The 21,630-nt window shown below is 54.4% G+C and overlaps 1 protein-coding gene across 3 annotated transcripts in view; it reads right to left on the bottom strand.

Moving 5' to 3' along the window:
- Positions 1-21,630, bottom strand: part of Piezo1 (piezo type mechanosensitive ion channel component 1) — a 68,331-nt gene that overhangs the window by 619 nt on the left and 46,082 nt on the right. The window contains exons 6-50 of one of the 3 annotated variants that reach the window (XM_013115670.3): positions 20,552-20,717; positions 20,231-20,444; positions 19,975-20,146; positions 19,803-19,889; positions 19,637-19,724; positions 18,650-18,750; positions 18,123-18,380; positions 17,179-17,290; positions 16,910-17,088; positions 16,681-16,829; positions 16,350-16,532; positions 15,984-16,096; positions 15,368-15,528; positions 15,061-15,237; positions 14,663-14,788; positions 14,379-14,579; positions 13,753-13,957; positions 10,343-10,447; positions 9,665-9,818; positions 9,332-9,575; positions 9,153-9,249; positions 8,887-9,058; positions 8,254-8,343; positions 8,090-8,178; positions 7,541-7,612; positions 7,094-7,194; positions 6,408-6,501; positions 6,281-6,337; positions 6,022-6,194; positions 5,781-5,890; positions 5,361-5,567; positions 4,902-5,160; positions 4,642-4,830; positions 4,170-4,482; positions 3,705-3,840; positions 3,473-3,620; positions 3,156-3,370; positions 2,861-3,019; positions 2,628-2,775; positions 1,125-1,313; positions 938-1,030; positions 674-846; positions 487-609; positions 333-412; positions 31-247 (exon numbers count right to left, since the gene is read on the bottom strand). In XM_013115670.3, the coding sequence (XP_012971124.1) occupies positions 31-247; positions 333-412; positions 487-609; positions 674-846; positions 938-1,030; positions 1,125-1,313; positions 2,628-2,775; positions 2,861-3,019; positions 3,156-3,370; positions 3,473-3,620; positions 3,705-3,840; positions 4,170-4,482; positions 4,642-4,830; positions 4,902-5,160; positions 5,361-5,567; positions 5,781-5,890; positions 6,022-6,194; positions 6,281-6,337; positions 6,408-6,501; positions 7,094-7,194; positions 7,541-7,612; positions 8,090-8,178; positions 8,254-8,343; positions 8,887-9,058; positions 9,153-9,249; positions 9,332-9,575; positions 9,665-9,818; positions 10,343-10,447; positions 13,753-13,957; positions 14,379-14,579; positions 14,663-14,788; positions 15,061-15,237; positions 15,368-15,528; positions 15,984-16,096; positions 16,350-16,532; positions 16,681-16,829; positions 16,910-17,088; positions 17,179-17,290; positions 18,123-18,380; positions 18,650-18,750; positions 19,637-19,724; positions 19,803-19,889; positions 19,975-20,146; positions 20,231-20,444; positions 20,552-20,717 (6,899 nt within the window). The remainder of the gene's footprint in view (positions 1-30; positions 248-332; positions 413-486; positions 610-673; positions 847-937; positions 1,031-1,124; positions 1,314-2,627; positions 2,776-2,860; positions 3,020-3,155; positions 3,371-3,472; positions 3,621-3,704; positions 3,841-4,169; positions 4,483-4,641; positions 4,831-4,901; positions 5,161-5,360; positions 5,568-5,780; positions 5,891-6,021; positions 6,195-6,280; positions 6,338-6,407; positions 6,502-7,093; positions 7,195-7,540; positions 7,613-8,089; positions 8,179-8,253; positions 8,344-8,886; positions 9,059-9,152; positions 9,250-9,331; positions 9,576-9,664; positions 9,819-10,342; positions 10,448-13,752; positions 13,958-14,378; positions 14,580-14,662; positions 14,789-15,060; positions 15,238-15,367; positions 15,529-15,983; positions 16,097-16,349; positions 16,533-16,680; positions 16,830-16,909; positions 17,089-17,178; positions 17,291-18,122; positions 18,381-18,649; positions 18,751-19,636; positions 19,725-19,802; positions 19,890-19,974; positions 20,147-20,230; positions 20,445-20,551; positions 20,718-21,630) is intronic. The other 2 variants (XM_013115671.3, XM_013115672.3) reach the window with 2 other exon arrangements.

Raw genomic sequence — 21,630 nt, 5'->3', positions numbered from 1 at the left:
ACCTAGAGGAGGTTCCTCTGCAGTACTCACCCATAGCCAGCCAGGAAGCCAAGGCTGGGTGGGCTGACCTTGTCACTGAAGATGACCATGGGCAGCAGGTTGCAGTCAGCCTGGCAGTCCTGCAGCTCAATCACCCACCACTCGAGGAAGTCGGAGGCCTTTGTGTCTGCTTGTTCCCCAGAAGCCCCTGTGCCCACTTGCTCCCTCCGCAGCTGGATGCGCACACCAAGATAGTCGGCTTCTTCATCTGAGTTGAGGGGGGTAGTTGGAATCTGGGGCTCTCACGCATCCCTGGTCTAAGCTGTCTCCCAGCACCCTGACTCCACACTCACCTGGCTGCAGCTGCTTCACTGGGTTGGCTTCAGGCCCATTGGGAGCACGAATGTACTTGGGGAAGAGGTTGGGAATGATGCTGTGGGAGGAGTCAGCAAGTCAGGGCCATCTCTAGCCCTCCTGCCCACCTGCCCCACAGTGGTCTCCACTCACACTGACTGGTCTAGTCTGCCCTCCAGCAGTTGGGCCAGCTGTCTCCGTGCTGTACTGTTGGGGGCCAGCTCCAAGGTGTGCTTCTCGTTGGTATACTCTACCTTGCCACCCTTGGCCAGGTCCCTGAGGATGGACAGTGTTAGGCAGTGTGGGACACGCCCCCGGCCCCTGTAAGCACAGGACCCACCTTTGGAAATTCCAGGTGAAGCGCAGTGTAATGTCAGCTGTGCCATTGTACAGTTCCTGCTTCATCTGGGCTCGGCTTGGGGGACTAATGCGCCACAGTGCCCCAGAGCTGCCCTCGATCTGGGCGGTGACGATGTCCTCAGGACTGTACTGGCTGATGAACTGCATGGCTAGCTGTGTGGAGCATACCTCGGTTAGGGGCAGCAGGCCACCTTTTCCCTGCCAGGTCACCTCACACCAAGTGGATACAGAGCAGGTCACTTACTGGGTAGGGGTCAAACTGCTGGGACAGCTCCTCATAGGCCTGAGGCGTGAAAGGCACTATAGATGGCTGCTGGGCACTCATGGTGAACAGCGGCTAGGGATGGGATGCATGATCAGTGTGGAGCCTTCCACAGTCCACAGGGAGTGGACGTAGCCTCACTAGTGGGAAATGGAGGCTGGCTACTCACCTCATAGCCACCCAACTTGAGGGTAACAGTGACATCAATGGGCTGGTTGACGACACCCACCACAGAGCGTATCAGTGACATGAAGAGCAGTGGGAACCAGATGATGGCAATGATAAAGAGGATGATGAGGCCACCCATGCCATACTTGACAATCTTCTTTTTCTTCTGTCCCTTGGGCTGTGGATATTTCTGGAAGAGAGGTAGTGGTCACTCTCCCAGCCTCTTGGCTGTAAGCCTCAACCTGGTGTCAATAGGCCTGAGGTCCAAAAAATAACTCTGAATAGGGTCAGCTACTTCAGTAAATGGGGCTGGAACATTGGCTGCACACCACACTCACAAGAGAAGGGAGCCTACTTTCTGCACAGCTGCAGCAAGGACATTAGAGCAGAGAGCTTGATGTTTCCTAGAAGACAGACATCTCTGCAATCTTATGCTTGGGGACCTTTGGGAACACCAGAAGTGAACACAAAAGGGAGAACAGATTTTTAAATTAACTTTGTGTTTCAAAAGTGATAATGTGAGTGCACTGCTTTGTAGAAGTCCAGAGTTCAGTTTCCAGAATTCATGTTGGGTAGCTCATAACCACCTCTAACTCCAGCTCCAGGGGATCTGATGCCCTCTTCTGGCCTCCATGGGCACCTGCACTCATGCACATACCTCCCCCCACCCCTCACACACACAATCAAGAATAATAGAAATCTTTTTTTAAAGCAAGGACAGCCAGAATGTGGGAGAGTGCAGAGCAGCCATGTGGTGGGATGGAGTAGCCAGAGCCTACGAAGAATGCTTACAAACCTAACATGATCTGACCACATCTAGGATGTGATCCGAATAGATGTCTCTAAGGGAGACAATCAGCCAGCAGCACATGACTGTCAAACACTGGAACTTCAGTTTGCTGGTGAGAGAGGCGCAGCCACTTCAAAAACAGTTCAGAATGACCGGACAGTGACGTCACAAGTGCCATGGACAGACTGGTACACACAGTGCAAACAGAAGCAGCCATCCATGGAAAGGCAGGTAGACACGTTGGGGCTTCTGCACTCCCTGGGATCTATTACATGGGTCTTAGGAGCAGAGTGCCGACTCACTACAAGGAAGAGCAGTGAGGGGAGGAAGCCTGGTACAAAACGGCTCTGTGCTGCCGAACAGGCAAACCCTGACAGAGTAGACTACAGACCACCAGGGATGAAGAGGGGAGATGGGAAGCAACTAATAAAAGGACAGGGTTTCCTTGTGGGGTGGGGATATCCTAAAGCTGGCTGCAGTGGTGAGTTGTGTGTACTTCGTGGATATACCAAATCATGAAACATAGCCCTGGTAACAAACAGTTGGTATCAGCCTGCCACCACCACCAAACCCAAGGGCCCAGTCCACTGTCCCCTGATGACTCCTAGACCCGCTGCAGCTGTCCATGAGATCTAGAAAGCTCCTTTCTCTGGGCTACTGTGCCCGCAGGTTGTAAACTCCCAAGAGACAGCCATCCGTCCTCTGCCCCGGCACCTTCTCTGTTTCTCGGCTGCACTTGACGATGAAGATGTTGGCATAAATGTCTTCCACACACATCCAGTTGGACAGGGAGAGTGTGGTGTCAGTCCACACCCAGTCCATGACTGCCCGCAGCTCCACCAGGAATGGCACTAGACGGAACCTGCCAAGGCCAGGGTTCCATCAACAGAGACAGCCTACAACGGCTTCTACCTGTTCTTCATGATCCCTAGGCAGACCACACTCACCCCTGGAAAAGGAAGAGGTTTACATGATTGTACTTCTTGGTGAGGAAGTTGCCCAGGATACGGGTGGGGTAGCCACAGCGTATCTGGTAGGCAGACAGGGCAAAGTAAATGCACTTCACGAAGTACCACAGCTGGGCCACAGCGTTCTGGTTGAACATTCTGGATGGAACAGGACAGGATGTCAGGGAGGGTGAACCTGACAGAAACAGTTCTGGAGGCCAACCCAAGCTGTGCCATACCCAGAGTACGTCAGGGTAAACTGAGGCTCCTGGGTGCAATGCCTCACATCACCTACCTCTCAGTGACAGCTGGTAAGATGAAGAACATCCAGATGTGAATGGCCACCACCAGGACCACCTGGAAGGCCAGCTTGCCCAGTACAGTCTTGCGCAGGTAGAGGGCACGGTCAATGACCATGGTGCTGAACTGGACCAGCAGCATGAACAGGAAGGCCTCTGGCACCTGGTCATCTGACAGCGAGGACGCAATGTCTGTGGCTGCAGAGTGCTTCTGTAGCAGAGGGCACAGGTTGGGGAGATGGAGAGTTCTGAGGCCACACACTCCAAAGGCCTAAAAGCCAGTCTTTCACTCTGACGCCCCAGGTCAACTTACCCCAAAAGCCCAGAAACCAAAGACAATGATGATGAAATCAACAATGTCAGCCAGGAACATGAGAACATAGACGTCAGTGGCTGCTCGGTACTTGGTGTGCAGAATGTCATGGAAGAAACGCCGCAGGGGTAGGTATATGCTCTGAGCTCTGTGGATGGACAGCCTCAGAGGGTATCCAGCTAGGAACCACCTTCCCGCCCCAGTGCCCACCATTCCCAGCCAGGTCACTCACAGTGACAGGCAAAAGCTCTGCAGCCGGCGCCCGGCTGCCTTCATCCTCTCCTGAACCTTCAGTCTTCTTCGAGCGTGAGGTAGGCTCTTTCTCCCTGCGGCTGCTTTTTCTTCCTCCTTCTCCTCCTCCTCAGCCTCTGTAAGTGTGCATGTCCAGGGAAATGCCAGTGAACCCACCAGGGACTAGGTGTCCACGCCAACAAGCTGAAACCACCCCACTTTACAGACAGCACAGGAACTTCCCACAGTCCGTGAGAGAGCAACTGCTGCCATGTCCTTTCTTGGGGTAGGCTCGAGACTTCAGCTCAGGCCCATAGATACCTCATCATGGGTACAGAGACAACTCCAAGAACAGATACAGGGAGAGCATGGAGCAAGTGTGTGCTGGCCATCTCCAAACGCGGGGTCATCTGTGCCTCCTCCCCTCACAGGAGGACTCTGGCAGGTGTCTAGTCTGGGTTCTCACCTATAGCCGCTGCTCCTTTGGGTCCCGGAGTCTTTTTCCTCCTCCTGAAGCGTATGCCGATGTGCCTCGTGTTCTGGGGCTTAAGGTCCTCTACGGGCTCTTGGGTCCCATCCTTGGATTTAACATTCCCTTTCACTTGGAAGTGATCCCTGGGGGTACCAGCCAACTCCAGCTCCTCGGGATGTCCAGTGCCTGCCCCAGGCTGTGATTCCAGTATAGCTTCTGACTCTTCCTCAGCCTCCTGGTCCTTCTCACTATTCCTGCAATGGTCCTTGGAGAAACTGTCTTCCTCATGGTCCCAGAGGCCATAGCACTATGGAGAATATGGAGGAGTAGTCAGGTGGCCAGACCAGGTCATACTTAGACCAGAGCCATACTGGGCCGTTCAAGTATCCAGACTTGCCACTGGGCTCCAGAATGCCTGGAGTTTCCAAGGAGCCCCTGCCACCCCTGCACTGGCTTGTGGGCTCACCAGGAGCTGGGAGCGGTGGAAGAAGAGGGCCAAGAGCTGCACCAGGTCATACTTGATATAGCTGTCAGTTTTCTCAAGACCCAGGATGCGTGGAGGGAAGTAGGGCTTGTTCTCGTAGCGCCGCAGCACCACGTAGCTATTCCAGGGGAAGAAGCCAAACTGGAACAGGTACTTGGTGACCACCATGACCTGCAGGACAGGGCACTCAGCATGGGCCAGGTGAAGGTGACTCAGCCCCAGCCCTACAAGCTGCCACCCACCTCAGTGAAGACAATGGCTGTCATCCAGAAGCGCTTGCTTGGCCTTGGGATGGTCAGCATGGCCCACAGGAAAATGAGCACGGGCAGCACCAGGGAGGCAGCCGAGGCCGTCACCATGTGGTTGAGGATGATGATGAAGTAGCAGAGCAGCTCTGAGTGTGCCGCTACACACTGGTACACGGCTCTTAGCAGCCGCAGTGTCCGGCCCTGCTGCGCTTCAAACTGCTCGGCCTCCTCCAGCTCGGAGATGTGCAGGCGCCTGCCACAAGACCACAAGAGTTTGGGGGCAAGAGCCAGGAGCACCCCTAGGTTGCAGAGCCCAGCCTGCAGCCATGGCAACAGACAGACTCTGACCTGAGGCCTAGCTAGTTCCTGCCTCTCTCACCCAGCTCCTCCCACTGGGCTTCCTACTCAGGAGACTTCCCTTGAAAACCTGCACACCACCTAGCCCTGTCCCACCTGTCCAGAAGCAGCTCACTGGCTGTGCGCATCCGTGTGCGAGCATTGGCTAGAAGCTCCTGGGAGCCATGCAGGGAGGTCCCAGTCTGGAGGTCCCCAGTATCGGTGATAATCTCCTCACTGCCACTGCGGGTGTTATAGCCTGTGCTCAGGGGGCTGCTGGTGTCATCTGTCATGCTACTCAAAGGCTCTTCGGCTCCCAGCCCACTGTGGGAGAAAAGGTTACAGAGACAGCCAATACTGGGGCTCTGGGGAAGGACAGAGGAATGGTGCCTAAAGGATAACAAGGGGTAGTTGAGACTGAACAATGCTATACCCTGATGACCTGTCAAGCAGCTCAGCGATCAGTCCCTGCTTTGGGCCAGAGGACAAGAATTGGGGACCCTGGCTCACCCCAGGCCCCTTGGGCCCTGCACCAACCTTGAGGCTGTGCTGGGTCCATCACGGGTTTCCATGGGGCCTGCCGACAGTGTGGTCTCGGCTTCACTCACATAAAGCTGATCTAGCACCCCTCGGTGTACCTCTCCACCCTGCAGAGAGCACGGAAAAGTTCTCAGGCCATTGGGATGGGCCCAGCTCTGCTCACATGCGCTTAGCAGGCAGTAGGTATGGGCATGGCCTTGATGAGGGTTAGGAGGGGCTCGGCTTAAGTGGCCCTTACCCGCAGAAGTTCCTGGGTGAGCAGATAGCGCTCTGCGCGTAGCACATCACTCATGGTGCGGTGGTGTTTGGTGAATGTGCACAGCCAGCGTGTTAGCCCATCTATTGTGGCCTGGCCCAGCACCCACAGAAACTGCATGGTGCTCAGAATACGTTGCATCATATGGCTGTGGCCTACAGAGACAGCAGGATGGTGCCGGAGGGTTGGCTGGCCACAAGAGACTTCAGCCCCCTGCCTGCTTCCCAGCAAGCCCACATACCTGCCATCTCATCCTCTGGGACCTCTACTGGCTCCACCTCCTGGCTCAAGTCACCTCCTGGTCACAGGGATAATTAGCATCAGGTAGCCCTGCAGCTGCCCTACTGGAGCCCCTAAGCACAACTCACCGGAATCCAGCTGTCCTGCCTGCTCCTGCCGTGCCTGCTCCCGACGCTGCCTCAGCACTGTCTGGGCATTGGTTACCCATGCTTGGTATGCCATCTGCCGGCCAGATTTCTTGGTTAGGACTCTGGCATCTCTAGCTGAGATATCCATTCAGCCTGGCATCATGGCCCCTTCCCAAGGAAGAGGATGGAGGGACAGCCATATACTAGATCTGGTCATCCATGGACCAGATCCTAGATCCTGCTCTTTGTCCAGCTGTGGGTCTTCACCTCCCCAAGCCCTCTCTGGATGTGGACTCCAGAGACTGTGATAGGAAGACAGACATGCAGCTGTCTATCCCTCAGTACCAGGGCCTCAAAGATGGACAAGGGTCTCTCCTGGACACCAGTATCCATCACACATGTAGCCTTTTTCTCAGACCAGGAGGCAGTCTCAGAGCCCAGGAGGTAAGGAAGAGGATGTCAGAGCCAGGACTTTCATGAATGTAGCAAAGGGCCATAGTTGTATAGCAGAGGGACATGACCCTTGCATCTACAGCTTGTTTCTCCAGCTGCCTGGATAGGTCTGATGGGCTAGGAGGACTTCTTTGGTATACAGGAGCTGAACTCCAAGGCCCTCAGATGTCTGTCCCTCCAAAATGCTCCACAGGGAACTCCACAGACAGCAGGAAGCCATGACTCCAGCTCACCTGGAAGGCATTCTGTGTTGCAGGCCTGGGGTCCTCAGGCAGGGCCTCTTCTTCCTCCTCGCTATCCGACTCAAATAAGAAGTAGTCCCCAGAGTGGATGACTGTAGTCAGCAGGGGCAGGAAAGGGTAGGTGTATGTGAGAGCCAGTCTCCATGGCAGAGCTGATTCCTCCCCAGCCAGACCCTGAAAGCTCTGCAGTTCCTATCTTCAGTTTTGAGTTGGGTGGTAGCAGACCCATCGTTAAGGATGATGCTCCCCTTAGCATCTTCCACCCACGTGGCCTTGCTTAAGTGCCACCCTTCCCACTAGAACCATCCCATCCAGGGTTCGGTAGGACGAGGAAGGTGGTCCATGCACAGAACACAGGTCAGAGAGCCTGACGTGACCAGACAGGACAAGGAAAGCTAGGGTCAATAGCAGAAGTGCAGAGGGGTCAAGGCAGGGTACCTGTGGCGTGGTCCAGCCAGGGGCGCCACCACTGTCTCCGTGGCGGGGAGGAGCCCCCTGGGCTGTCAGGCCCTGTGGAGGGGCAAGGCAAGCGTGAACAAGCAAGGGAGGCTTGTAAGGGCAGCCTATCTTGGGCACATGGCAGAGACAGAAACAGACACAGAACTCCTGCAGTGACAAGGTTCCATGTGGTGCCAATGTCTCAGAACCCTGGAGGGATGGAGAGGGGCCACAAGTGCAGGTGGACATTCCCAGGTTGGCCGCATGGCCTGGTGGGACAGAGGGGAACACATCACATGGCACGGGACTGAGAGCAGAGTCCTGAAGCGTATCACTTACACAAAGCACAGGACAGGGGGCAGGGTCCTGTGTCACATCACTGACACACAGCGCAGGAGGAGAAGGGCGTGGGGCCCTGTGACACATCACTTGCACAGGTGCAGGGAGGCTCCAGCAGCATAAACATGCCTGGGTGCAGTATGTGTGGGCGGGGAGGGGAGAGGCAGAGAGGTGCGCGTCCTCTGAAGCGCTGGGTTTGTCCATGCTTACCCGGCTCCTGGGAGTCTGTGGACTGGAGTTGACCACGGTTTGCCTGGCTCTGCCTGTACTTCTCCTGTTTGGCACGGATGCGCGTCATCCTACAAGTAGGAAGGTGCTCTGAGTGCCAGGCTGGCCAGAAGGGTCAAAAGGTCCCTAGCCCAGAGGACACTTACTGTCTTTTCAGCTGGGCCAGGGACTTTTCCTCAACCTGGCGGTGCAAGTTGATGCTCTTAAGGTTGGCTGCGTTGTAGAGAGCAAAACCCCTGCAAGGAAGGGCGAGACTTATCTCCAGATGCATGGGTTCTCGGCCCTCTGCGATTGTCTGGACTCAAGCCCCTGCCCCTAGGAAGCCCGCCTGGACCTCCTACTCATAATGAGGCATGTGCTGAGAGACACCTGCCACCTGAAGTCACGAGAGAAGCAGTATCTTCTGCCATCTCTCCTCCTGGGGGAGTAAACCATCACAGGAAGGGACACTGGGAGGCAACTCTAGGGTAGGTAGATGACGCTGCTGACCCTAAGTTCAGCTCTAAGGGCAGAGACTGCTGCTGGGAGTATGATATCATATCACAGCCTTCCAGCTGGGGACACTCAGGCCACTTTGGGCCATATGTTAGGCTAAAACACTTCAGGGCCACATGGCCTTCTCAGCCATGGACAATAAGGGCAGGTCTGATGATACCAAGATACTAGTGGTCCTTTGCTCTCCCTTTTGGTGACAGGACCGAGAGGAGATGTTATTCTAGGGGAAACGTGCTGAGGATGAGGATCTCTTCCCCATGTCAGGGCAAAGCAGCTGGGCAGACCTGGAGGCCTGCAGGGAGGTGGCCTTCAGCTCAGCACTGACATGCAGGAAGTAGTGGCTGAGAAAGATGCGCCGTTGCAGGAGCAGGAAGAAGAAACAGACACTGTCCCAGATGATACCAGCCTCCTCCACAGGCAGCAGGCAGTCCCGGTCTCTGCTCATCATCTCTTTGGCTGTGCAGCAAGAGGCCATCGTGGCTAGGGGTCAGCCCCAGAAGCAGTGGAGAGTCTTGTGCCTGCCCCGCACCCACATTTCTTGCCCACTCACGATTGTAGTAGCCTTTTACTGTGCACACGAGGCTGAAGAGCTGGATGACCCAGCAGAAGTTGCTCTGCATTTGCTCCACGAAGACACAGGACAGGAGCTGGGGCCGGGAGGGGGGGGGGCAGGTTAATCCGGGGCTCCTGGGGAGGCCTGGGGCAGGGTTGGGTGGGCAGTCTGCTCACCGACAGCATATTCTTGGAGATGATGACTGTGACATTATAGAGGATGAGGCAGTCCCACAGCACCAGTTGGGCTCGTGTGTCCTTCTGTAGCAGGGTAGTGCCGAAGAGCAGCAAGTAGAAGCAGGCCAGCAGGTACCCCAGTCCAAAGATGCTGATGCGGGTGGCCCCTGTGACAAACACCACCACAAGCACCAGCCAGAAGAGGTAGCGGAAGACGGCCACCTTCAGCATATCCAGATAGGACCTGGCAGATGGTGATATCGCTGAGGTTGCTGGGTCAGCCCAGCTAACCCCTCTTAGCAGGCGCTTCAGAGCGGGCAGTGTGGGACCTACCTGCAATGGATGAAGTTGGGTACAGGGTTGGGCTCCCCACGCAGGGGCTCCAGGCGGTCAGTGTTGATGCCAGCCATGCGCTGCCACTCCTCTGTACGCTCAGCAGAGAATACCTGCCACTGCTGGGAGGCGCAGAGCAGCAGGAGGAAGTCACCTACAGGACAGGAGAGCTACTGCAGGGCATGCAGCTTGCACATGAGGAAGAATGTATGGCCAAGGACCGAGGGACTGCTCCCACTTCACAACTGAGAAAGAGTCTACACATAAAAGCTGGAAACAGGAAGGTGTCAGACTGAGGACACACCAGTCTATCTGTGTGCTGTAACTTGCACATGTGTCAGCAAACATGGGCGGCAGTGGCTCTCCCTGTATACTGTGGGGCCATCAGTGTGCACATGACCACACAGGTCTGGAAGAGTATATGCTCACCCATATACTCTTTTGACATGTTTTATTTGTGTGAGGGTCAGACCTTCAGCCCCATCTGGATGAGGCTGTGGGGTTGCATGTCTCTTATGGAGTGAAGCACCACTCAACTATCCACACCTAGACAACTTGTTGCCTTGCTGGTTTCAGGCAAAGGTCCCTGTGTATCCAACAAGCATGCTGCCTATGGAGTCCTTACACTCTCCTGTGGGGTGGGCAGGTATGCTGGGGTGAGTGGTGGATTGTACTTACTGATCAGGTTGGTGGAGTTGGGGGCTCTGAAGAAGTCAGGCAGGTACAGCCACTTGATGAGAGCAGAATTCATGGGGATGGCCTGGCTCCAGCGCCATGGGTAGTCTGTGGGTAGGGGACACATCAGAAAAGGTACAAGCTGTCCTCACCCTGTCTGCTACCAGGAGTCTCAGAGGCCGGTGACTGTGTCACACATTCCAGTGAGGTTAGAATTTGTTCTCAACATCACTCACACAGTCTCAAGAACACTGACCCACAGATTTGGAGAGTCTAACAGGACATGATTTCTAAGCAGAAACTACACCAGGCTTGGGAGCGTTGGGGGTGGCAGAGGAGCCCACCAATCGGTCAGAGGGCAGGACCATAGTGAGCCTCACCTGAGACAAGGCAGGTACCTCCCAAGGAGATGCCAGTATTTGGATTGAATTATGGTTTAAACAATTTGTTAGCATGAAACATAATGACCCAAAGCTGGAAATAAACCAGAAATCCTTCAACTACTATGGTACCGCACACCCTGGATCTTGTTGCTGAGGCAGCATCACCTGGAAGAATTCTGCCTAAGTGAATATGAACACCTGAGAGACCCTGTCATTCCCTGATAACGGAAAGCAAACACCTGAGGAAGTTTGCTTGCATCCACTAAGAGAAAGAAACCAATCGCAGCCGCACACTGCATCATTCTACCTGTGACATTCTACCTGTGACATTCTCGGACTGGCCAAAAGATAGATTGGTACCCGAGGAAGGGCAAGGCTGACTTGGAAGGGCTGCATGAAGGGTCCTGCAGGGTGTTTGGTATTCTTGTCAAGAACCAGGCCCAAGCTGGGCAGTGGGCGTGCACGCCTTTAATCCCATCACTTGGGAGGCAGAGGCAGACACATCTCTGAGTTCGAGGCCAGCTTGGTCTACAGAGTGAGTTCCAGGACAACTAGGGGTACAAATATCTAAACAAACAAACAAATGAATGAGTCAACCTCTGTGAACTCATCAAATCTGAAGGATGGAATACCACATATGACACTAGGTCAAAAGAAAGTGGACTAGGTACTGGAGGGAGACAGGGACAAACTGGGAGATCAATGAGTGAAGACCCCAGAAGGTGCTGGGAAGGAAGAAACCAATTAGGGTCACAGAAAACCATGCTTCAGGGGAAGGAGGCGCCACTAGCCACGTGGACCATAGGTAGTGGCGTCTAGGGTTACAGTCACAATAGGTCTGTTCTAAAGCTCTGCCTGAAGAGGACTGGGGCTCCATGGTCAGGAGTTGGCAATGGGGCACAAAATGAGACAGGGGTCCCAGGAGCAGGAAATGTCAATGTGTCTGAGAAGGGCAGGTTATGAGAGGGCTGAGGGTGCCTGCAGCCAAAGCTAAGATGTGTGAGAGACAGAGCACACAGCAATGGTCCCAGAGTAGAGAAAGGGGAATAAACAGCTGAATAGCCGGGCATTGGTGGCACACGCCTTTAATCCCAGTACTCGAGAGGAAGAGGCAGGAGGATCTCTGTGAGTTCGAGGTCAGCCTGGATTACAAGAGCGAGTTCCAGGACAGCCTCCAAAGCAATACAGAGAAACCCTGTCTCAAAAAAACCAATAAAAGAAAAAAAACCAAACACAAAACAAAACAAAAAATAGCTGAATAAACAGGGGCAACAGCTCTCTCTCTTAGGAGACGCTGAATGAGAAATGAAATTTTCATAATCTTAAAGCATCCTCCTGTGATATTAATTAATTAATTACAAGGAGAAAACACAAATGTCCATGGAAAAACTTGGCATATAACACTGTAACTGAGTCACAAAGGTTAAGTTACCAGAAAGAAGACACAATATTCTCCTGGACACTCTCAGGAGTGTCTGAAGTATTTGGAACTGTCCCAGGTACATAACCAAGTTAAGGGAGACATGCCAGGTAATCTCACAGGGAGGAGTGATTGTTCATTCCTCAAGGACACAGAGGACAAGGGAAACCCCAGGAATCACCCCAGCTGGCAGAGCAGGATGAGCCAGGATACCTACTGGGTGCCCACAACAGTCTGGGGACCTGAAATACTTTCCACTCTGTTCAAAACAAAGAAGAGGGGATGGGGTGTAGCTCAGTGGCTCAGTACTTGCCTCACATGTGTGAAGTCATGGGCTCCACCTCTACCCTGAGGATGTTTCAAGAAACTCTAAACAGGTGGTTGAAAAATGCAAGCTCTCCCCTATAGAGAAGCTAGTGGAAGACTGAAGACACATGAGAACAGAAAGAAAAACCTTCACTGGACCAGTAGGCAGTCCGTGTTAACTGTATCTATAGCACCCAGATGTAGGCAGGCACATCCAACCCCTGGGGCATGTGGCAAAGCCACCAGTCTGACAGCCCAGAAATGTCACAGGGATGGGAAAAGATGGATGAAAGAGACAGAAAACAGTGTTGTGGAATATTACTTTAACTGTTAAAGGTGTGTTACATTTGTTTATGCTGCATTTGTTTAATTATATAAAGATGTGTTGCATTTGTTTTACCTTGCCTGCCTAAGGCACCTGATTGGTCTGATAAAAAGATGAACAGCTAATAGCTAGCCAGTAGAAGGACAGGCGGGGCTGGCAGGCAGAGAGAATAAGTAGGAGGAGGAATCTAGACTCCAGAGAACGAGGGAGAAAGAGAGAGAGACACTCAGGGCCAGTCAGCCAGGCAGTTGCCAGACAGACAGACATGAAGAAGCAGGACAAATGGAATGCACAGGAGAAAAGAAAGGTAAAAAGCTCTGAGGGAAAACATAGATGAAGAGAAACAGGTTAATAAGTTATAAGAGCTAATGGGACAAGCCCAAGATGAGGTCCAGCATTCATAACTAATAAGAAGTCTCCATGCCACAGCCGGGCGGTGATGGTGCACACCTTTAACCCCAGCACTCGAGAGGAAGATGCAGGAGGATCTCTGTGAGTTCAAGGTCAGCTTGGACTACAAGAGCTAATTCCAGGGCAGCCTCCAAAGCCACAGAAAACCCTATCTTGGAAAAAAAAAGAAAAGAAAAACAACAACAATAATAAACAAGAAGTCTCCATGCCATGATTTGGGAGCTGGCTGGTGGCCCCAAAGGAAACCTGCTACAATACAGCAAAGGCGAAACTGAGAACAGTTACAAGGAAGAACTGGTGCCATTTTAATATAGACTACACACCTGACAATGGCACCGCGGCAATAGGCTGGCATGAGAGGCCACAGTCCTGTAGGCATAGGGCCACCCTGCCCTCAGAAAGCCACCTCAAGCCATCACTGCATGAAAATGTCACAACTCTGGCTCAAGTGACCCAGAGAGAATGTGCAGTCACAGAGGATATAACTGGTGCCCTGGGAAAAATCCAGGAAGGTGGACAGGAAACAGACCATGAGTTTCCATGCAACCACATGTACCAAGCCCCTTACCAATGCATAGTGCGGGTGGCATGCCAAGGCACAGCAGGTATTGGTACAGCAGGAACAATGTGAGGAATAGACAGTAATTGGGCCAGAGGCGGGCGATGGTCTCACGGCTCCGGCGTGTAAGGATGGCCACCAGCCAGCAGCCATGTAAGATCACCATGAAGTTCATGCGCTGCCCGATCACATTCACAGCCATCAGGAAGCAGATCTGGAGGCGACACAAGGGATGGACAGAAAGAAGGGGCTCTTTGACCTGCTTCAAGTCCACAGGCTCAGAGGACCCCTGCCTTGAGGTCATAGAGTGGGGTTCAGTCACCTAAGCCACTGTCCTAGGAGGGCAGCAGAGGATAGACGCATCTCCACATACTTGTAGGAGTAGGGTAAGGCTCAGGGATGAAGGGCTCCATGGCTGGGAAAGACTTTAACTTCAGACAGTGGCTAGCCTTCGCCTACTTCTGCCAGGAGGACACAGTCTGACCTCCCTGGCCTTCCTGGGCACTGTGACAAGCCTCTCAGCTAGCCTCAGGGTAGGCTGTGCTTAGAGCACTTAGACATCATTATGGATGCCCAATGGAGTCTCTTGACATCAGTCCTACCAAAAGGAGTGATGTGTGGATACCCAACCTCACCTCCAGTCCAAATTTGTAGAAGAAGAAGTTGATGAAATATTTGAGGCAGCTAAGTAGGTCCTGGTCCAACCTCTGGCGGGTGCCATCTGCACACACTGCCTGGGCAGGCAGAGGGGCCCTCTGGTGCTGCCGGCGGTAGTGCTCTTGGCGCCGGTACACCACAGCCTCAAACACCAGCAGCAGAAGGATCTGCAGGTGGTTCTGTGAAGGTGGGGGTCAGGAGTCAGTGGGGACCATCAGGAACCATTAAGAACCGTCTGCCCTAGCTGCCAGTCCCCACTCACCTGGATATAGCCCAGGTTGGGGAAGCCCTTCCGCACCCCGAACCAATTGGCAGGGTCAACAGGGCCACGGTACAGCAGAGACTGGTTGATCTCCATGGGCTGCAGGTTGGTACTGTTGGGGAAGGGCTACAAAGGGGGGAGAGCATGAGCCCTAAGTCCTAGGCCAGGATGGAGTGAGGACCATAGGTGCTATCTGAAACCCATCCCACAGCTGAAGCTCCAAGTTGGGTACGGGGTAGACAATTAGCTGCCCTAGCAGAGGTTCACAGGGCTGTCAGTCTTGGGGCTACCTTGATGGGGAAGGGGACAGGCCAAGGCCAGAGGTGTAAATAGAAGCCTAAATAGAAAAAGACTCCTAGAGACCCCTGGGCCCTAGGGATGCCCCCCCATGCCTGTACCTCAGTGCAGTTGCTGGAGTACTCGTGTGGGTTGACGATCTTGAGCTGATAGAGCATCTTGCACACGATGATGATACAGGTCCACACAGTGGAGAGGCAAGAGGCCATGGGCCGGAAGCGCGAGTAGGGCAGGGCAAAGGCCCACAGCACCACCAGCAGCAGGTTCATCACAGACACCTGTGGAGAACACGAGGCAGTTGGCAAGCCAGGCAGCACCTGGACTAGACTCCAGGACAACCCATCAGGTCTGGCTCTAGGGCAGCTAGGCCAGGAGTGACCCTGCTTCAGACAAGGAAGCTACACTCACTTCTTTCAGGGCCACCCAGACAGTGTAGAAGGCTACCAGCTTGAAGATGTGCAGTTCTAGCAAGCGCCGCACAAACACCTGGATGCGGGTGAGGACATCGGAGAAGCTGGCTGCTAGGTCCAGCAGCCGGTCAGCCACCAGACCCCACTTGCTGGCTGCACCTGTGGAGGTGGGGCTCGGTGAGGGGGTAGGACTTGGTGAACGGTGGGCAGAAGTGATAAGGAGGTAGGAACCCAGGGGGATTTGGTAAGAGAGTGAACTGTAAAGGGGAGGGTCTTCAGTGATGAAGGCGGGGTGGAGAGAGTGGAGTTCAGTCTGAGGGTTAGACTGGGGGGGGCACGGTTTGGTGAGTGGGTAGGGCTTGGTGAGGAGGATGAGGGTTAGTGGGGTGGCATGGGGTGGAGCTCAGTGTGGAAGGCATAGAGCTTGGTGAGGAGGGGCTTGGGCTCAAGGAGAAAGGGAAGGAAGGGCCAGAAAGGAGGGTTGGAGCTCTTAGGGCTTACGTGTGCCTTCCTCAAATCCACACCCAGGACGTGGCAGAGCTGGACACAGACCCACTTCTTGGCACCCTGTGTGCCTCATGGGGCTGTGTTCTGCCCGCTCTTTCCAGACTCACCCTCAGGGACCTGTGTGGCCTGATGGGGCCCATCCATGCCCAGCCCATCATCCCTGAAGACTTCCTCCTCTTCCTGCTGCTGTAGTAGAGGGGCCTCGCTCACCGCATCCTGCCTGGGAGAGCCCAAGAGTCACTTCCTGTGTTCCTGATTCTTCTTTCCCTGGGGCAGCCCCGTCCCTGCACAACATCCCCACTGTTTCATCTGTGGACTCTAGGCCAAGTGTGCACGGAGCAAAGCAGTATCATGGCTCCTGTTGAAGCTGAGAATGGTCAGCGAACCCTGTGACACAGCCCCCAGTGTCATCCCCAGTCCCACAAACTAAGAAAACCCTCAGCGCCCACGGACGGCCCCTGCAGGCAGTGAACCTGTGAGAGCATCGAGGGTGGCGGGCGCCTGGTGGGGGCACGTGCTCCAGGTCAGTGAGCTGCATGAAGGGTCGGTGGAAGTAGTGCAGCTGCAGGATACAGGCCAGCAGGAAGAAGCCAGGGATCAGGATGCTGGAAAAGAGCTCCGACACGCTGAACTGCTCCAGGCCCAGGTCCCCCAGCCTGGCAGAAGAGAGCCATCAGTACCTACCTCACTCTGCCCTGTCCCAGCGCCCACTGCAAACGGGAGCAGAGCCTAGGCATGGGATAGGAACAAGGGAAGGTGCCACTGCTGCCCCAAAGGGGGGCAGCTCGGCTGTGCCCAACTCACTGCTCATCCGTGAAGCCGGTGAGGTTGCGCCAGTAGGTGGGGAAGTCCTGGAACTGGAAGGTGTATACCGCAATGAGCACCAGCATGGTATAGGCCACCACCAGCCACCAGAAGACACGGAGCAGCTTCCTCCACAGGCTGTAGTAGACCTGCAGGTGGTGACTGGTGAGCCGGGCAAGCGAGGAACAGAGCCCACTCGCTAGCCCTACCCGCCCGCCACTGTGGGCACCTGGAACAAGGTGAGGCACAACAGGACTAGGAACATGTAGACGATTTTGTAGACCACCAGGCGGCCAGCAAAGCTGACGACGATGGACATGCCGGCGCACACATAGATCCAGTACTTGGCATAGATGCCCGCGACCAGCTCCCCCACGCTCCGAAGCAGTGTCTGAGTCTGTGTGGGCTCTGCAGACCAGGACAGAAGGCGGAGTGACGGCCTCGGCAGACAGGACAGACAGTGAGGCTAGAGGCCGTTCCACCCCACACGCTACTTACCTGTGTCTGACACTGTGACCTCCAGCAGTGCAGCAGGCACCTTTGCCTTCCTTAGCAGCTTCTCCTTCACGAACTGGCGCAGCAGGAGCCAGAATGTGAGCAGGTAGAGCAGCTGTGGGGAGCAGGGGTGTCACCAAGGTCCCAGTTCGTAACATAGGGCCATGGGAAGCCCTCAGCCCCTCCCATGACCACGAATCCAACCTCACTCACATGTGTTGGTTTACAAGGCCACAGATCCACAGATGTACATAAAAGTCCCACAGACACAGGTTCACAATCTTACATAGTTTGGTCAAACTCACATGTTTACACTGGCATGCATACAAATGCTCATACTAGCACACATATAGGCTCAGTCTCACCAGATATAAACAGTGGGCAGGCATCAAGACACTGGTATACACCTGCCTCATGCAGGAACACCTGGGTGACTCAAGAGCCAAACTGACTAGATACAAGTCATGGACACCCAAGGCCACATAATGGAGCCCTATCAGGCAGGCAGGCAGAATACACGTGGACACCCAGCATCAAGGACATGGAGAGAGCACTTGTACTATCACAATGCCACTCACTCAGTCACTCAGTAAGCATGCTTTGAACACATACACACACACAAACACGCAAATATTTATATTTATATTTGATTTTTTTGAGACAGGGTTTCTCTACATAGCCTTGGCTGTCCTGGAACTCGCTCTATAGACCAGGCTGGCCTCAAACTCAGAGATCCGCCTGCCTCTGCCTCCTGAGTGCAGGGATCTCAGGCACGCACCACCATCGCCCAGTATAACTTCTATATTCTAGGATGCACCCACAGTAACTCAATGGTGACTTCTGACATACTCTCTTACAACTGAACAAGTGATGAATTAACACTATTATCCTTCTGGGTTCCCAGGCAGGAATCCCACCACTGCCCAGATATAGCAGGTGACACTCACCATGGCACCAAGGTCCAAGCAGGGGTAGCGTGTGTGCTCCAGTCCCAGCTGGTGCAGGCTGACAGGGCCCAGGGTGGTGGGCAGCTCGGGGAGCTCCATAGCCCACACATAGCGCAGACAGTAGAGCGTCAGCCCATACAGCAGGATGCAGGGCGAGCACAGCATGGCCAGCTGGTGGCGGCTACGCACTGTCCAGATGAGACAGGCCCAGAGGAGCAGCACGAAGGTCAACCAGCTATGGTATGTGATGCTCCACACCTGGACAGCCAGGACCAGTGAGCAGGGCCTGCATGGGACACCTGGGCCAGCTCTTCAGCCCCCAACAGTAAGGCCCCCATGAGGGATCCCACACACAACCCTGTGTACACATGCACTGCACACATGTGTGGGATGACGGTGACTTCCATGGGTAACCCCAGCATTGTTTCCGGTGACTAGGTTGTGGGCCTCAGTTTCTAAAATGAACCTCATCCCACCTCCCTGCATCTTATGAGAAAACTGCAGTGGCCCCGGGGTCTGCTCCTTACCATCATGGCAATCAGGGCACACACATAGCTCTGGTCCATGATGAGGTGGCCCAGGCCATGTAGTGGAGACATCTCTTTCAGCTCAGCCAGCCTGGGGCGTGCTGGGGATGGGAGTGGGATTAGCTATAACATAGGAACTTTTTGGAGTCCTTCCCCATACTCAGTGTGACCCTAAAGCATGGAGCAGGCCACCTTCACGGGCAGGGCCTTAGAGGTGGGAGGAGGCAAAGCCCACCAGGCAGCCATAGTGAATGCTGGCAAAACAACGGAAAAATCTGACCCTTCTGGGTTGCCATGACCCCACTGGCCTCACTTTTTAAGACATCCCTTTCAGATCGCATGCATCATACAACGACAAGTTGCAAAAGTAAAAGTCGGGAAATGTAGTTCAGTATTACAGTATAAAGTCTGGCACACAAGGTCCCGCAGCCAGTCTCCAATATAATAAAATAACTTCAACACTAGAGTTCAGAGAAGAGAGGTCTGCAAGATGGCTCAGCAGGTTAAGGTGCCTGCCACCAAGCCTGAGGACCGGAGTTCAAGACTCACGGTACAAAGAGAGAACCAACCCCTGCAAGTTGCCCTCTGACTTTCATATGCACACAATAGTTTGACACCCCATACACATTAAATAAATAAATGTAATTAAAGATTTTTTTAAGTTCAAAATAAAGACCCGGCAAAAGACCTAGAAGTCTCCACAGAAATGCAAACCAGTGAAACTCCCAGGCCAGCACCTCCATGATGACAGAGGCTCCTGGGACCCTGGGCTATGGAAACAGGAGACCTAGAGGGCCACCCAAAGGGTCTTGGGGATCAGCTATTTAGTTATAGGACTAGCCCTGGGAGGTGTGGGCATAAGGTAAGGAGTGTGTATAAGACCTATGGCCACCAGGGGGCAGCCTTAGACTTGACCACAGAGAGATCAGAGCAAATGGGTTCCTGCTAGTGAGCGTCATCCTCATAGCCACCCGGCCTGTAACTCACTGGGACGCTGGCGGACGGGGCTCTGGCTGGTTAGGACATGCACGGTGCAGTTGTCAACGTCAGGTCCTGTGGGCGTGGGCATCACACACTGCAGAGGACATGTGGGTGAGCTAGCGGCTACAGGTGGCCCCCCATGACTCTCGGATTCCCAGGACCACCTGCTCACCTGGGTGTCATCCCTAGCCTGGGGCTCTGGCTCCAGCTGGTCCAGTTCCAGCTCATGTTCTTCATCCTCCCTAGGTGACTCCTTCCTCTGTGGAGACCAGAATCCTGAGTGCAGCCCTGTGACTGTCTTGTCAGTGTCCCAGATGCCCGCAGAGGTGATGGCCGGGACTTACCAGGTCTGAGGGACGGCTCTTGCGGAGCTTCAGGAGAGAGGTGGCTGTGTAGTACAGCAGTAACAGGATGCCAGGACTCACATAGATGGGCCAGGAATGGGTGGTGTTGAGGACCAGCACATTGGGGCTGGAGCAGTTAGGTAGGTCTACGAAGTTCTTGAGACCGAACACCCTGTTCAGAGACAGGGTGAGTCACTGCCAGCCTTGAGGGCAGCACAGCCATGGCTGGGTGGGAAGGCCTACACGGAAGCCTTACCTGGCCCAGATGCCGCCGGGCGGTAGCATCTCCTGGACTAAAGGCATCTGATAGCAATAGAGGCAAATGAGATGGCCGGCGCCAAAGCAGCTCACCATGACACAGAGCGTGTTGAAGCCCAGGGAGCTGAGAGGAAAGTGGCAGGCCCACCACGTGCAGATGGCCAGGAAGACCAGCAGGTAGACACTGGAGAAGGCCGAAGGGTGGGCTATACCTATGGGGGGAGGGGCCGCAGGCACTCTGGGTCACACCTGGCCACCAGGGAACTGAGTCATCTCCCCACGCCAGTCAGTGTCTAGACTACTCTCTGCCCCAGAGTACCTGCTAGTGCGAGCAGCACAATGATCAGCGTCCTTCCAGAGGCCGTCAGCAGCCAGTGGGCTGTGACCCGGAAACGGGAGGTCAGCCACTGCCTGTGTTTGGTTGCCAGGGCAGGGGCTCCTTGTAGCCCCACTGCCGGGGCAGCGTCCGTGTCGTCGTCATCCTGCTAAAGTCACGGGGAAGTGACATCAGGGTCCTCACCCCAAGGCTGCTCCAGCCTCATCTGCTTAGCTGAGGTAGGAGGTAAGGCCTGTCCCGCAGCTGTCCCTCTGATGTTGCCCACTACCTGAAACCCTGGCAGAGCTTCCCCTTTGCTCAAGACTTTCTCTCCTCTCACTAGAGCTCTGTCACAAAGTGTCACCCTCAGAGCCCATCCACAATCCTGGAAGGCCAGGCACCGGATGACCCAGCTGTTCTGCAACACTTCAAGCACCTTTTGTGTGTGTGTGTGTCTCATCTTGGTCATGATACCCTAGAAGGCGGACAGCCTCCCAGACTCCCAAACCTGCCCCTAAAGACCCTGTCAGTTTGTTAGGATCTTGGGAAGAGATGTTTAGGGAGGATGGAAAGAACATGTACACACGCATACTACATGCCCTACACGGCAGTTTTTAGAGCATCTTAGACCCATAATCCTTGATCCAGAGGCTACAGGTAGTTGCCCCAATCCCACAGGTCAGGGGGAGCATGGCTATATTTGTATCTCATGGGGCCTCTAGGGAGTGGGGGCCTGGGGGACAGCAGCATCAGGACCTCCAGATCTCCAACTAGGCATTTCCTAGTCTTCCCATACCCCAGAAAAGGTACTGACTGCTACTGCCCTCTGTGGCCCTCCAGAATGACAGAAGTGACCATCTACCTGAGAAGAACGGACACAGTCCCAGCCTGGGGCAGCAGACTGAGACCCGACAGGACCTGTTTTCCCTGGCACTGTCGGAAGGTTTCCCAGAACAGAGTTGCATCCCAGGCCTCAGGAAAAGCCATGGGATGGTGGAAAAGAACACAAATTGTCGTCAGCAGCCCTAGCTCAAGCCAGCGCTGGCAGCCAACGTCCCAGCTGTGCCTGGGAGAACAGTTGA

The sequence above is a fragment of the Mesocricetus auratus genome, unplaced genomic scaffold (genome assembly GCF_017639785.1).
Source record: "Mesocricetus auratus isolate SY011 unplaced genomic scaffold, BCM_Maur_2.0 Super-Scaffold_6723, whole genome shotgun sequence".
In the NCBI taxonomy this organism is placed as follows: Eukaryota; Metazoa; Chordata; class Mammalia; order Rodentia; family Cricetidae; genus Mesocricetus; species Mesocricetus auratus.
Note: the sequence above shows the minus strand (reverse complement) of the source record. Positions and strands in the feature narration are given on the sequence as shown.